Genomic DNA, 13,319 nt, shown 5'->3' on the forward strand with positions numbered 1-13,319 from the left:
ACTGAGGGCAGTCCAAAACTCCCCTGTTACATCATAAGTGTAAAATTCTTTATTTTGGGGGGGTTGAACCTCATACATCTCTTTCTAGAAGCTGCTGTGAACCTGCGATGCACCGGATACATGCACGGGATCCGTTAGACTGATGCGCAAAAGCGCAAGGTTCAATGCTTGTCATGTCTCCACAACCCAATCCTACTCATGAAACTGCGCTCCTTTAGTTATCCTTTCTTTTAGAACTATTCAATACGGCATCACTTCCTATTAATCAATCAGTCTTTTCAAATCGATTAAAATCTTTTCAAAGGATGTCATTTGGCGCATTTTGCGTAACGAAGTAAAAGGAGCAAAGAGAAATCATCCGATGATAACCTTGTGTCAAAATCGATAAAAGGTCCCTACAACAGCAGCTCCTGCGCCGTATGGTGACCGAACACTGTGGTGTATTTCAGTTTTTGATAGTATTATATTATTAACAGTTATCATCAAACATCTGTTTTGAGTCCTCTGCATCTGTAATGAGATAAAGGGACTGGCTGCCTCCACATCTGTCTTACATAAGTTAAACTCACGTTTTTTGGGGGGAGGGCTGGAGTTATTTCACCATTTTATTGGTGCTTCATCTGTTTGGTTATTCAGCTTTTATGTAAGCAAAGTGGTTTAGTTTGTGCAAAGCCTTTGGTTAACTATCTCAAATGGGGAGTCAAAGTTTTAGAGGAGTCAAAATTATTCCAAACCTATTCCAACTTTTGTGAAAAACCACATATTCTGAGAGAGATATTAACTTTATATGAGTGAAGGGTGTTTAGGATCTGTATGCCTTGTGAAAAGGTCTGGGATTGCTGCAGAACTGAGATGTTATGGGAACACTTTACAATAAGGTTCCATTAGTTAGCAACATTAGTTAACATGAACTAACAGTCAACAATACATTTACAGCATTATCTTGGTTAATGGTTTCAACATATACTAATACATTTTTAAAATCAAAAGTTGTGTATGTTAACATTAGTTAATGCATTATGAACTAACATGAACTAACAATGAATAACTGTATTTTATTCACTAACATTAACTAAGATTGATAAATGCTGTAAAATATATATTGTTCATTGTTTGTTCATGATACCTAATGCATTAACTAATGAAAACGAATGGAACATTATTGTAAAGTGTTATCGATGTTAGTTTTAGAAATACGTGTTTTTAGCAATGGTCTAAAGTCTTTGGAAAGGCTCTGTTGGCTTTAGTCATTGCCTGATTTGTCCAGCCTGTGTAAACATGATTTGATTCATTAACCAAATAAGCACACACTGACTTTCAGACATTTGCTATGTGTACATTATCACAATAACTCATCATAAAAAGGTGCTCTGATCTGCTTGTATGTGATCAGCATGTGATCTGAAACCCCATATTAATATGAATTAAAAATGAATAGGAAAAAAGCTGCCACTTTTTTCAACTCCTAGTATCCTGATCTTAAGATCAAGCTAAAGCAGTCTTCTTTATCTTGTTTACAGGTATTATTTAAGCTATTTTATCTAGCTCAAAACAGTGAAATAATATAGCACAGCTGAGCGGGCTATCTGACGCAATAATTACATAGTGTGGTTTAACATAAAAAAAAGTTTACACACAAGTCAGCTAAATACACGTCAGAATGGACAGTTTTGGACAGCACTACCCTTGAACTTTAAACCTACAAATCTTTTTCATGTTCTTCTTCAGCTTGGCGTAACAACCTTTTAAAGAAACCAACACATCTACACAATACACTCAGTTTACACACTAAACTGCCTCGATGTGATCTCTGAACTGGAAGTAGGGTCAATGCAACCTGGACAATGTACACTAATGTAGGGTGCGCTTTACCTCACAAAATCTCTCTCTAGAGGTCTGTCCTTACATAACCCTTACAGTTCAACCAGAAGAAGAATGTCAAAATACATTCACTGAAATACGTCACAACAATAACCCACCTTAAACCATCCATGTCACTAAACCAACAGCACATGGTGTTCCAGTCGTCCTCAAACCTGTTCCTGGAGGCCGCTCAATACTACATGTTTTGGATGTCTCCTCAATCAAACACACCTGATTCATCTCATCAGCTCCTTAGTGGAGACTCCAAAACTTAAATTGTGTGTGTCAGAAAAGGGGCGACATGCAAAATGTGCAGTGCTGGGGGGCCTCCAGGACTGGTTTGGGAACCACTGTGTTAGGCAACCATCTTCAGGGCTCCACAACATGATTGATTGCAGATAATACACTCACAGAGCACTTTATTAGGAACACATGTTCAACTACTTATTCATGCGATTATCTAATCAGCCAATCGTGGGGCAGCAGTGCAATGCATAAAATCATGCAGATAAGGGTTAGCGCTTCAGTTAAAGTTCACATCAACCATCAGAATGGGGAAAATATTTGATCTCAGTGATTTCGGCTGTGGCATGATTGTTGGTGCCACATGGGCTGGTTTGAGTATTGGTGGCAAAAACAAAAAACATCCAGTGAGGGGCAGTTCTGTGGATTGAAACGCCTTGTTGATGAGAGAGGTCAATGGAGAATGGCCAGACTGGTTCGAGCTGACAGAAAGGCTACGGGTCGGTAACTCAGATAACCACTAATCTCAGAATGCAAAACATGTCGAACCTTCAGGCGGATGGGCTACAACAGCAGAATACCTCATCTAGCACTTTATTAGGACCACAGTGTTTCTAATAAAGTGTTCAGTGAGAGTATACCAGACACACACATTGTTCTGCAAATCCAAAATGAAGTAACTTTTAATTTACCCGAAAATGAAAGTTTTAATTGGGTTTCTTTGACTATTATCTGTTCTGTCTTGAGACTCAAGCTCAACTATGCTCAGTTTCAGATAAAACAGAGACTATTTTAAATTTTCAGCTGGATAATCATAAAACTTTGAAACCATTTTTTCAGTTTCAGTGTTAGTATAGTTCTTGCATTTTGGCTTTGTAGAGAATTGTATTTTAGCCATAGAAATATTATTGTGCAATCAATGTTTTGATAAACAAAAGATTTATTTAACATAAGCATTTTGAAGTTGCATAGATTATTGAAACTGGTAAATTAGCTGTTTTGTTGTGTTACCAAAATGCAACTGCAGGATTACATACTCAGCTGGGTGGGTTGTGCCATGGGATAATTCACCAAAAAAATGACAATTCTGTCATCATTTACTCACCCTCATGTCGTTCCAAACCTACATTACTTTCTTTCTTATGTAGAACACAAAAAGAGATGTTTGGCAGAAATTTAGCCTCAGTCACCATTCACTTTCACTTCATCTTTCCCACCCATATAATGAAAGTGAATGGTGACTGAAGCTGACTTCTTTCTAACATCTCCTTTTTTGTAATATGGAAGAAATAAAGTTGTACTGGTTTGGAACAACATGCCTAAATGATAAGAGAATTCTTTTTTTAAAGGGATAGTTCACCCAAAAATGAAATTTCTCTCATCATTTATTCACCCTCATGCCATCCCATATGTGTATGACTTTCTTTCTTCTGCTGAACACAAATTAACATTTTGAGAAGAATATTTCAGCTCTGTTGGTCCTTTCAAAGCAAGTGAATGGTGACCAGAAATCTGAAGGTCAAAAAGCAGATAAAACAGAAAAAAAGAGAAACAGATCAATATTTAAGTATTTATTTTAATATAATAAATCTCCACTTTCACTTTTATTTTCACATCTGAAAAAGAAAGTGAAAGTGGAGATTGATAGTAAAACAAAAAAGACTTAAATATTGATCTGTTTCTCACCCACACCTATCATATCACTTCTGAAGATATGGATTTAACCACTGGAGTCTTATGAATAATTTTTATGCTGCTTTTATCTGCTTTTTGGACCTTCAAAGGTCTGGTCACCATTCACTTGCACTGTATGGACCCTCAGAGCTGAAATATTCTTCTAAAAATCTTAGTTTGTGTTCAGAAGAAAGAAAGTCATACACATCTGGGATAGCATTAAGGTGAGTAAATTATGAGAATTTTTTTTAGTGAACTATCCCTTTAAGCCCCCCTAAATACTTTAATAATTTAAATAGTCACATAGACATTATATATTTCTGGTGTTCTCTGCATTTAGTCCTCGTTAGGCTTGTACTCGGGGTCATCAGAGTCTGTTTCTGAGTCAGAGTCTGTATCAGAGTACAGACTATTTACATCAAAAAACATGTATTCCTGTTCTTCAGCATCTTGTTCTTTTTCTGAGATGTCACTGGCTGAAGTCGTGGCCCTGGCAAATTCCTCCTTGCTTAGTCTATGAAGCCGCACTTGAGGTTGAAGCCACTTGGACTGCATGAGAAAGCTCTGACTCTCTAGGGACAGTTTCAAATTGTGTCCATTGTTTTTGCTTGGATCAGTGAAGACAACGGAAGCTAAAACCTGTCCTACAGTTTCTAGAATCTGTCCTGCATTGATTCTTGGGGTGCTTATTAATTGCTTTGAGGCAGTAGATTTTGACGATGAGGAAGACTGAGGAGAAACCTGCTCCTTTGAGGATGTTGATGTTAAAATGTTTTGCTGATGTGAGGAGGACTCTGGTGAAAGAGTTACTTGCTCGATGTAGGACATTGAAATGTTCGTAGAGGATGAATCCTGGTGTGAGGACACAGATGTGTTAGTGGACAAGGAGTGTTGGTTTGGAGAGGCGTGTCTAAGGGCTACAGTTTGAAGAGGTGGAGTGCTTTGCGGTGATGTTGGAGTGCATTCAGCATGTACAGCATCCACATCAAGTTCTTCAGAACATTCCTGTAGGATGCTCTTCATTTTTTTACCATGTCTAGAGCACATCTGCTCTGCAAGTTCATGTTCAGGCTCTTTTTGTTCTGTGTCTAAATCAGTCTTTGTCTGTTTCTGCTGCCGACTGCTCCATACTGGTTCCTTCTCCTCATGCAGAGATGGGCTGAAGTCAATCTGATTGATCTCAGGCTCAAGTGAACCAGACACCTGCGTAGATGTAAGCATCGGTCCATCATCACACATTTCCTTTGAGCTTTGCGGAGTTAAAGTGGTTCCTCTGTCTCTGTTCTGCCACAAGCCCTGGGACAGACAGAACTCTTTCAAACATGTTTGTGAGAGTCTATCTTCCTTTGTGCTTTCCTGAGATGGTCTAAAGGCCACATGTAGGGTTCCATGGGATGGATTAACAACTTCAACGTTCCTCTGTTCCTCACTTGTGATTGAATTGAGTGATGGTGCAGTGCTGTCATCAAGGCTCAGATTTGTTGTCACAGCTAAAAGATCAAGAAAACACAGATGAAGTTAAAGTAATATTTTAAAGATGATATGACATAATCAGGGTCAAAACATTATTTCTCACCGCAGTGTAGGAGCCTCCTTAGAGCTATGGCTTGAGAGGCACCATCTCTTGAAAGTAATTGGTTCAGAATCTTCTCTCCTTTTCCCTGTGGATAGGTCTGTTTCAGTACCTGGAAATATTCACATACAAATACAGACAGATTAGAGAAGATGGAATCAACCAGAAATGCACCTAATCTAGATGCAAAAGCATATAAACAAACATGCACACTGAAGCATCATGTAATGTGGCTCCTAGAGATTTAAATAGATTCAAATTTTATAATAACTTCAAATCTAATAAAAATAAACAGATGCACACACCTGTTCAATGTATGTAAGCTGTGGCAGGGCTTTATCGAGCTCTTCCAAATAGTGTGATAGTCTCTCCTCCAGTTTCTGTGCATAGCGTTCACCATATTGCTCCTCTATTAAATCCTGTAAAATTGAATTACTGGGTAACACTTTACAAGGTTCTGTTTGTTAACATTAGTAAACAACATTAGTTAACACAAACTAACAATGAACAATATTTCTTAACAGCATTTATTAATCTTGGTTAATGTTAATTTCAGCTTATTAGTAATACATTTTTAAAATCAAAATTGTGTTTGTTAACATTAATTAATGCACTATGAACTAACAATGAAAAATTGTATTTTTATTAACTAACATTAACAAAGATTAATAAATGCTGTAAAAATATATATATTGTTCATTGTTAGTTCATGATGCCAAATGCATTAAGTAATGTTAACCTTACACACAAGTCAGCTAAACCTATGGAACCTTATTGTAAAGTGTTACCAGTAACTGCTTTTTATAATCACGTCACAAGCTTTTTGATTTGACAACCTGATGTTATGTAAAGTGCCAAAAAAAAGATATACTTTAAGAAAATTACAACTAAGAAGATGTAAAAAATATATTTTAAACACTGTAGGTCTGACAGTTGTACAAACCCGAATGTAAGCCTCGCGTGTTTCCCTGTTTCTCGCTAGAACGTGAGCAAAGGACTTGAAATCTTCTCTGTTCTTCTGCATTAGCTTCATGTGCCTTTGGCTCTGTAAAAAAAAGTAAAGAAAAGAAAAATGTCAAACATTTCTCCAGTGAAAAAAATCACAATAAATGAGAGAGATAGATAATGGCAGTCTGAAGAGAAAGAGAGAGAGAGAGAGAGAGAGAGAGAGAGAGAGAGAGAGAGAGAGAGAGAGAGAAAACACATTTACTCAGCAGCTGTATTTGAAACCCCATTGCAGCAGAGGTGACTAGTTTTTTTTTTTTAAATACCAGGGTAATATAACACAAAAAATAATGTTATAAATGTACATTAAATAATTAAAACTATTAAAAAGGTTGCTAGACTTACACTGTTAAAGGTGGATATATGCCATCACAGTGAAAAGTGGCCATTGATCCTTTATCTTTGCTCTTTTATGCTATTTTGTTGACCCCTGGTGGAAGGAGATTTTACTTACGCATTTGTGATACTCAGGCAGGCTGTTGGGAAACAGGCTTTCAATCTTTTCAGAGATTTTAGCAGTGATCTGGTCATTCCACAACATCCACATAACAACCTAAAGCCAGCACACAAAATAATTTATGATTTGTAATGCTGTTATACCAAACAGATGAAAAGAATAGTTCACCCAAAAATGAAAATTCTCTCATTATTTACTCACCATCATGCCATCCCAGACATGTTTGACTTTCTTTCTTCTACTGAACACAAACGAAGCTTTTTAAAAGAATAATTAAACTAATAATAATAATAATAAACATCCATACAATAAGTGAGCAGTGACCAACATTTTGAAGCTCCAAAAAGCACATAAAGGCAGTTTAAATGTAATCCATAAGACTCCAGTGGTTAAATCCATGTCTTCAGAAGCGATATGATAGGTGTGGGTGAGAAACAGATCAAAGTCCCTTTTTACTATAAATTCTCTCCCGGCCCATTAGGTGACGATATGCACTAAGAATGAGAATCGCCAAAAACAAAAGAAGAAGAATGTGAAAGTGAAGCTTTTGGAGCTTCACAAGTTTGGTCACCATTCACTTGCATTGTATGGACCTACAGAGATGAGATATTTTTCTAAAAATCTTTGTTTGTGTTCAGCAGAAGAAATAAAGTCATACACATCTGGGATAGCATGAGGGTGAGTAAATGATGAGAACATTTTCATTTTTGGGTGAACTATCCTTTTGATAATATTCAAACAATTTGAAAGACCATGAAAGATACATCAAATAACAATTTATGAAAGAGAGTTTATTTTCCGAGTGACCTGTTCGATCAAAACAGTGTCTCACCAGTGTCTGCAGACCAAACATGAGCTTCATGTGTTTGATGGGAGTCACCAGTCGTGGCACAAGCCTGTATGTAAAATCCAGAAACTCAGTGACTCTCTCAAAGTGCTCAATGTCTCTGGTTTGAACGATTCTCCAGACCTCTGCCGCCACCACACGGATCTTGCATGGCTCTTCAAGACTCAAAATATTCCAATCACCTTCTAGCCATAATGGAGGCCCGAGAACTGAAATGAGTAAAACATGATTGGACCTCCAATTTGGCCAAATGTGGCTTATTGTCCTTTAGCAATGAAATAGGACATTTTAAACCCATAACAATAAAATTACACCGAGTTCATTTAAAATCCAAATCCACCATAAATTTGAAGACGGGTAGGTGCCAAATAACTATGAACTTCACTTTTATTAACATCAAGATTTTAGCTTACAATCCAATAAAATCCAATATTGGTCGACCTCTACCCAAAAGTATTTCATGTCAACCTACCTAGATACTGTGCAATATGCAATCAAATCATGATGACAAAACAGAGTAACTAGTCTTTAATAAATGTGTAATTACAAACAAACACATGGATTCAAGGGGTGTTACTGCAATTAAAAAAAGTTTATTACCTTCTAAGACCTCCATCATCCGTTTACTCCAGGCATATTCAATGATCCATAATGGTAAAGAAGGAATAAGGACTGAGCAGGCTTTCTCCGACCACAAGTTTTCATTCATCCCAGCCATTGCAGCAGATTGAGTCTGCAACACTCATGTTGTCCAGGAGTTTCAGCAGCAAGCATCAGCATCAGTTGTTTTCAGTGCAGAGAAAGATTTGAGTCTGACATCCAATCACACTCCGGTGGGATGAAGCCCATTTAAACGTCAAATTCTGTAAGGCATGCCCGGGCAGGCTTAGGATGTAGATGACGGAACTGATGTTTGGAACTGGCTAGTGGGTAAAATATTTAAAAAAAACATCAAAGTTAGATCACGGAATAATTTAATCTTGACATCAGTGTTACAGCGATTGCAGAAAGCGTTCAAAGGTCAGTCCAAAAAAAAAAAAAAAAAAAAAAAAAAAACAACTGCATATGTGGACCGCGATGTTTTAAAACACGCACAACTGGAAGAAGGTGGCAAAATAAAAGTGCATTTCCGTAATAAGGTCAAAAAAAACTTTTAAACTACCACTCGGGGAAATTTTTACTGTTGGTATAGATTAATATAGATAAAACATACTGAAATTAGATTCGTGTCTGTGCTTAGCACTAATAACGTTATTGTATCATTAATAAAAATGCGATTATTTGATGCAAGAGAAAGTGAAAGTGTACAAAAAGGGGACAAAAAATTTACTACAGGGTCAAATAAATAAAATAATAATATTTTTTTTAACAACTTTTACTATACACAAAGGGAACTGTTTGATTCATATGTTTCCTGTGACCAGACAAATACTACGCAATAATTATTTTAGTCATACCTAAAAAAAGTTCTTTAAAAAAATATATTAAATAAACAAATAATGTCTGTTTTGAGGTTAAACATTTCAAACAGCAAATGTCTGCGAGTTTTTAGACAAAATCTCACTATACAATCCGAAATTTGCTATTTTAACCCTTAAATGCATGGGAATTTTACCAAACACTCTATCAAAAACGGATCTACAAAATACCCAGATACTGTAAAACTTTCAAAATATTATCAAGACAATTATTTTTCATATATCAAAAGAGATAATGCACCAAATCAGGACAAATCTAGAACAGTATTCATTAATTTCACACTTAAATTTCATGAGATGTAAGTGGCTGTCAAACAAATATTGAGCTACACATAAGATACACATAAGCTACACATAAACTACACATAAATATTTTCTCAGGCACTTATTGAGTCTAAATAGGTGCACAACTTACATAATTTCAATAGTATACCCAAATGACAATTGTCATGTGTTGTACTTGCTATAGTTTACTTCCATGTTGTTTCTTCATCAAATAGCAATGTCAAATGTAAATCAAGTCAATCACTGAAACAACAGTGTAACTCGAGTAAGAAATAGCATGTATAATATGTATGTTTACACGGATATGGGATACATATAATTCACCATTGTCGCTCAGAAAATCAACGTGATAGTATTTATTTGTTTGAAAATACTACTAACTTATCTTGTAATAAACAAAGAAATAGATATCCTGTGATAGTAAACTTATGAAATATTATAAAGAGGGGTTGGCACAACTCCAAAAAATGGATGAGGTACATGGGGTTGAAATGAGGTCCTGGGTCTCTAAAGACCCGAGGTATGTGTTTAAGGATTAAAACGTGACATGTATGGATCAGTTCTTTCGTCTATTTTATAAACTCATAAGACTATAATGGATTGGTAAAACACAACTATTTTCAAGGCAGTTTTGTTTATAAAGTGACTCACAAACTCTCAATAACAAACTGACTTTTATTTTGAAAAAAAGGTTTTCAGCTTCACACTTCGGACAGAAAGCATGACAAAGCGTTTGTTGGTTTGATGTGCTAACTTTTGGTTTGATTTTTTGTCTGCCGAATTTTGGAACATCCGATGTCACAACTTTTATTCTGTTGATAGGAATTCTAACGGCTGAATTTGAAGGTAAGAGTAGGCCTACCACACTCTTGTTTTATTAATTGGCCCTTTAGACAATGCTTGTAAATGTGTTTTTGAGTTGTTTATTATACATCCATGCATATATTTTATATACAGATGTTTCAAATGTATTAATGAGTGAGACTTGATACACCCATTTATTATTAAAATATATTTTTTAGATTATGTCCCTAAATAACTGTGTTTGCACTTTGCAGGGTATACTGTGATATTTCCAAGATGCCACCACGCGTCGATGACATAATGAAACTATGTTGCGAACTATCTGCAAATCAGCAAGTGAAGACAACAGTGAAGCAGTCTGGTAAAGGGGCAGCGGCAGCCGGTGGTCTTGCTTTTGCAGGAGGATTAATAGGAGGTCCTCTGGGCATTGCAGTGGGCAAGTACCAGTAGCATTCACGCCTTTAGTACAAGTGTCAACCTTACATACAAACCTTTATGATTGTGTTATGTTCAGTTCAATCATGTGCACTTCTGTCTTTGTAAGGTGGGGCTGTTGGAGGTCTGCTTGGCTGCTGGATGACAAGTGGACAGTTTAAACCTCTCCCCCAGGTTATCATGGAACTGACACCAGACCAGCAGCGCAGGCTTTATGAGGATGTTATGGGCATTTTAGACTCAATAACATGGACTGATGTTGCACAGCTGACTGCCCTTGTAATGGGAAATGCCACACTCCAGCAGCAGGTGACTGCTACCCTTCTTAGCTATATTCAAAGGGAGCTTCAAGCGGAGGTGCACTATGTAGATTGACACCATCTTTTTGTCAACATTTTAAAATCGTGTAATCAGATGTTGTTGATTGAAGGCTTGAGTACTGTAATTGTAATTGGCAGATGAAATTTTATATATGAAGTTGACAAGGAATGCATATTTTTCTTGAAAATAATTTCCTTGGATAATGTGTGGTTTGTTTTCAGGGCATATCATGATTAATAACTATTTAATGGTGGTTTGGGGTGTATCTCTTTAAGGACGCAGTTTACAGTTTTGAACAAATGTGACTATGATATTGTTGAAATTTATTTAATGATTAAAATATTATTATTATTTTTTTTATCCAACAGATCTCGATTTGTTTATTTATAACCATGATTTACAGTACATGCTTTAAAATATAATTTTTGTTATGAATTTGGCAAGACACATAAAAGCATTCAGAGAAATTGTCCATCGTCTATCCAACAATTACAGTGTCATCATCAGGAAACTCATAGTAAGGCACCTCCAGGTTGAGGGGTGCAGGTCCTTTTCTGATCTGTCCCGAGGCATCACAATGTGACCCATGGCAGGGGCAGTAGTACCCGCCATAGTCACCGGCATTTGCTAATGGGACACAGCCAAGGTGAGTACACACACCAATGACAATACCCTTGAGGGCTTGGTGACGTGATCTTTGTTATGCTGGGGATCTTGGAGCTCTGAGAGAACTACGTCCTGCTCAACTGCAATCTTCTCTGTTCTCTCCCATGACGAACAAAGAGCGGTTTGCCTCTCCACTTGAAGGTCATGTTTTTCCCATCTGGAATATCTGACAACTTGATCTCAATTTTGGACAAGGCCAAGATGTCAGCAGATGCACTCATTGAAGAAACGAATTGGGTGACCAGTTTTGGCCGTGTAGACGCACACAACAGCAGTAGATCCACTAGTTAAGAGAAGGCCTTCCTAGCATTGCTATTCTCCTGAGAAAACTTCTTTGGATCCAACATTTCAGAGTATAATCAGAGAACTCGGGGCCTTTGATATCAGTGTGACCAAAACGGACTCCAAAGTTGCCTAAAAGGACATATAAATCACAAAAACTCATTCCAGAGACTGTAGTATTAAAGTTAGCTTCATAAAGGATTTCTCTTTTATGTTAAATGGTTAGTTTAGTTCACTCAAATTTTAAAATGTCATCATTACTGAAAACCTCAGTCACCATTCACTTTCATTGTATGGAAATAAGATGCAATGAAATTTAATGGTGACTAAAAATGTTAATTCTCCCTAACATCCCCTTTTATTTTCAATGGTAAAAAAAAAAGAGTTATATAGGTTTGAAAGAACATGAGGGTGACAAAATAAAATAATTTTCATTTTTGAGTAAACCCCATTTAAAGGGATAGTTCATCAAAAAATTAAAATTGTCTCATTATTTACTCACGCTCATGCCATCTCAGATGTGTATGACTTTCTTCTGCAGAACACAAACAAAGATTTTCAAAAGAATATTTCAGCTCTTTAGGTTCAAACAGTACAAGTGAATGGTGACCAGAACTTTGAAGCTCCAAAAATCACATAAAAGTAATTCATACAACTCCAGATGTCTTCAGAAGTGATATGTTAGGTGTAGGTGAGAAACAGATCAATATTGAAGTCATTTTTTACTATAAATCTCCACTTTAATTGTCTGAAAGTGAAAGTGGAGATTTAGAGTAAAAAAGGATTGAAATAGTGATCGGTTTCTCACCCAAAATGATTGCATCGCTTCAGAAGACTGATTTAACCACTGGAGTTTTATGGATTACTTTTATGCTGCCTGTATGTGATTTTTGGAGCTTCAAAGTTCTGATCACCATTCACTTGCATTGTATTGGCCTACAGAGCTGAGGTATTCTTCTAAAAAGCTTTGTTAAAACGAGTCTTGTTTGACCACATATATCTATATTATGCATCTTTAATTTATTAAACATATGTAATATGTCAACTGATTTATTGTGATTTTATAAGGAGGTCTTACAAAGATTGATACACTGGTCAACAATCAGTGACATTAACCTCTCTGAAGAGATTCAAGCTAAGCAAAACAAGTAAATATCCTTTTGTAGAATACCTCCTCACCTCCTCCCCTCCTTCCCATGAGCCTGCAAGCAAGGGGACATAATTTTAAAGCAGTTTCCGAACCCCTCACCGCCCGTGGGGTCACACGTCACCGACCTTTGAGATAACTTGTACAATTCAAACCCCTCCTACATCTCTTCATAAGTCACCGGGCTACTGCCTAGGCGAAAAGCGCAAATAATAAAAATAATTCTTCCATAAGACCGT

At 36.6% G+C, this 13,319-nt stretch overlaps 2 protein-coding genes and 1 pseudogene across 2 annotated transcripts; 1 reads left to right on the forward strand and 2 right to left on the reverse strand.

The window, feature by feature from the left end:
- Window positions 1-2,897: 2,897 nt before the first annotated feature.
- LOC127455899 (uncharacterized) lies at window positions 2,898-8,708 on the reverse strand. Its single transcript, XM_051724076.1, has 7 exons — window positions 8,263-8,708; window positions 7,648-7,871; window positions 6,813-6,911; window positions 6,297-6,398; window positions 5,659-5,772; window positions 5,357-5,465; window positions 2,898-5,270 (listed from the first exon to the last, which is right to left on the reverse strand). The coding sequence occupies exons 1-7, from the start codon at window positions 8,378-8,380 to the stop codon at window positions 4,117-4,119; spliced, it is 1,920 nt and encodes a 639-aa protein (XP_051580036.1). The 5' UTR covers window positions 8,381-8,708; the 3' UTR covers window positions 2,898-4,116.
- A 1,416-nt stretch (window positions 8,709-10,124) lies between these two features.
- Window positions 10,125-11,345, forward strand: zgc:112052 (protein C19orf12 homolog). The gene is made up of 3 exons (XM_051724104.1): window positions 10,125-10,271; window positions 10,484-10,665; window positions 10,774-11,345. The coding sequence occupies exons 2-3, from the start codon at window positions 10,506-10,508 to the stop codon at window positions 11,037-11,039; spliced, it is 426 nt and encodes a 141-aa protein (XP_051580064.1). The 5' UTR covers window positions 10,125-10,271; window positions 10,484-10,505; the 3' UTR covers window positions 11,040-11,345.
- Window positions 11,346-11,445: 100 nt separating this feature from the next.
- LOC127456141 (cytochrome b-c1 complex subunit Rieske, mitochondrial-like) lies at window positions 11,446-13,131 on the reverse strand (annotated as a pseudogene).
- Window positions 13,132-13,319: the final 188 nt, after the last annotated feature.

This window comes from Myxocyprinus asiaticus, chromosome 18 (assembly GCF_019703515.2).
Source record: "Myxocyprinus asiaticus isolate MX2 ecotype Aquarium Trade chromosome 18, UBuf_Myxa_2, whole genome shotgun sequence".
Classification (NCBI taxonomy): Eukaryota; Metazoa; Chordata; class Actinopteri; order Cypriniformes; family Catostomidae; genus Myxocyprinus; species Myxocyprinus asiaticus.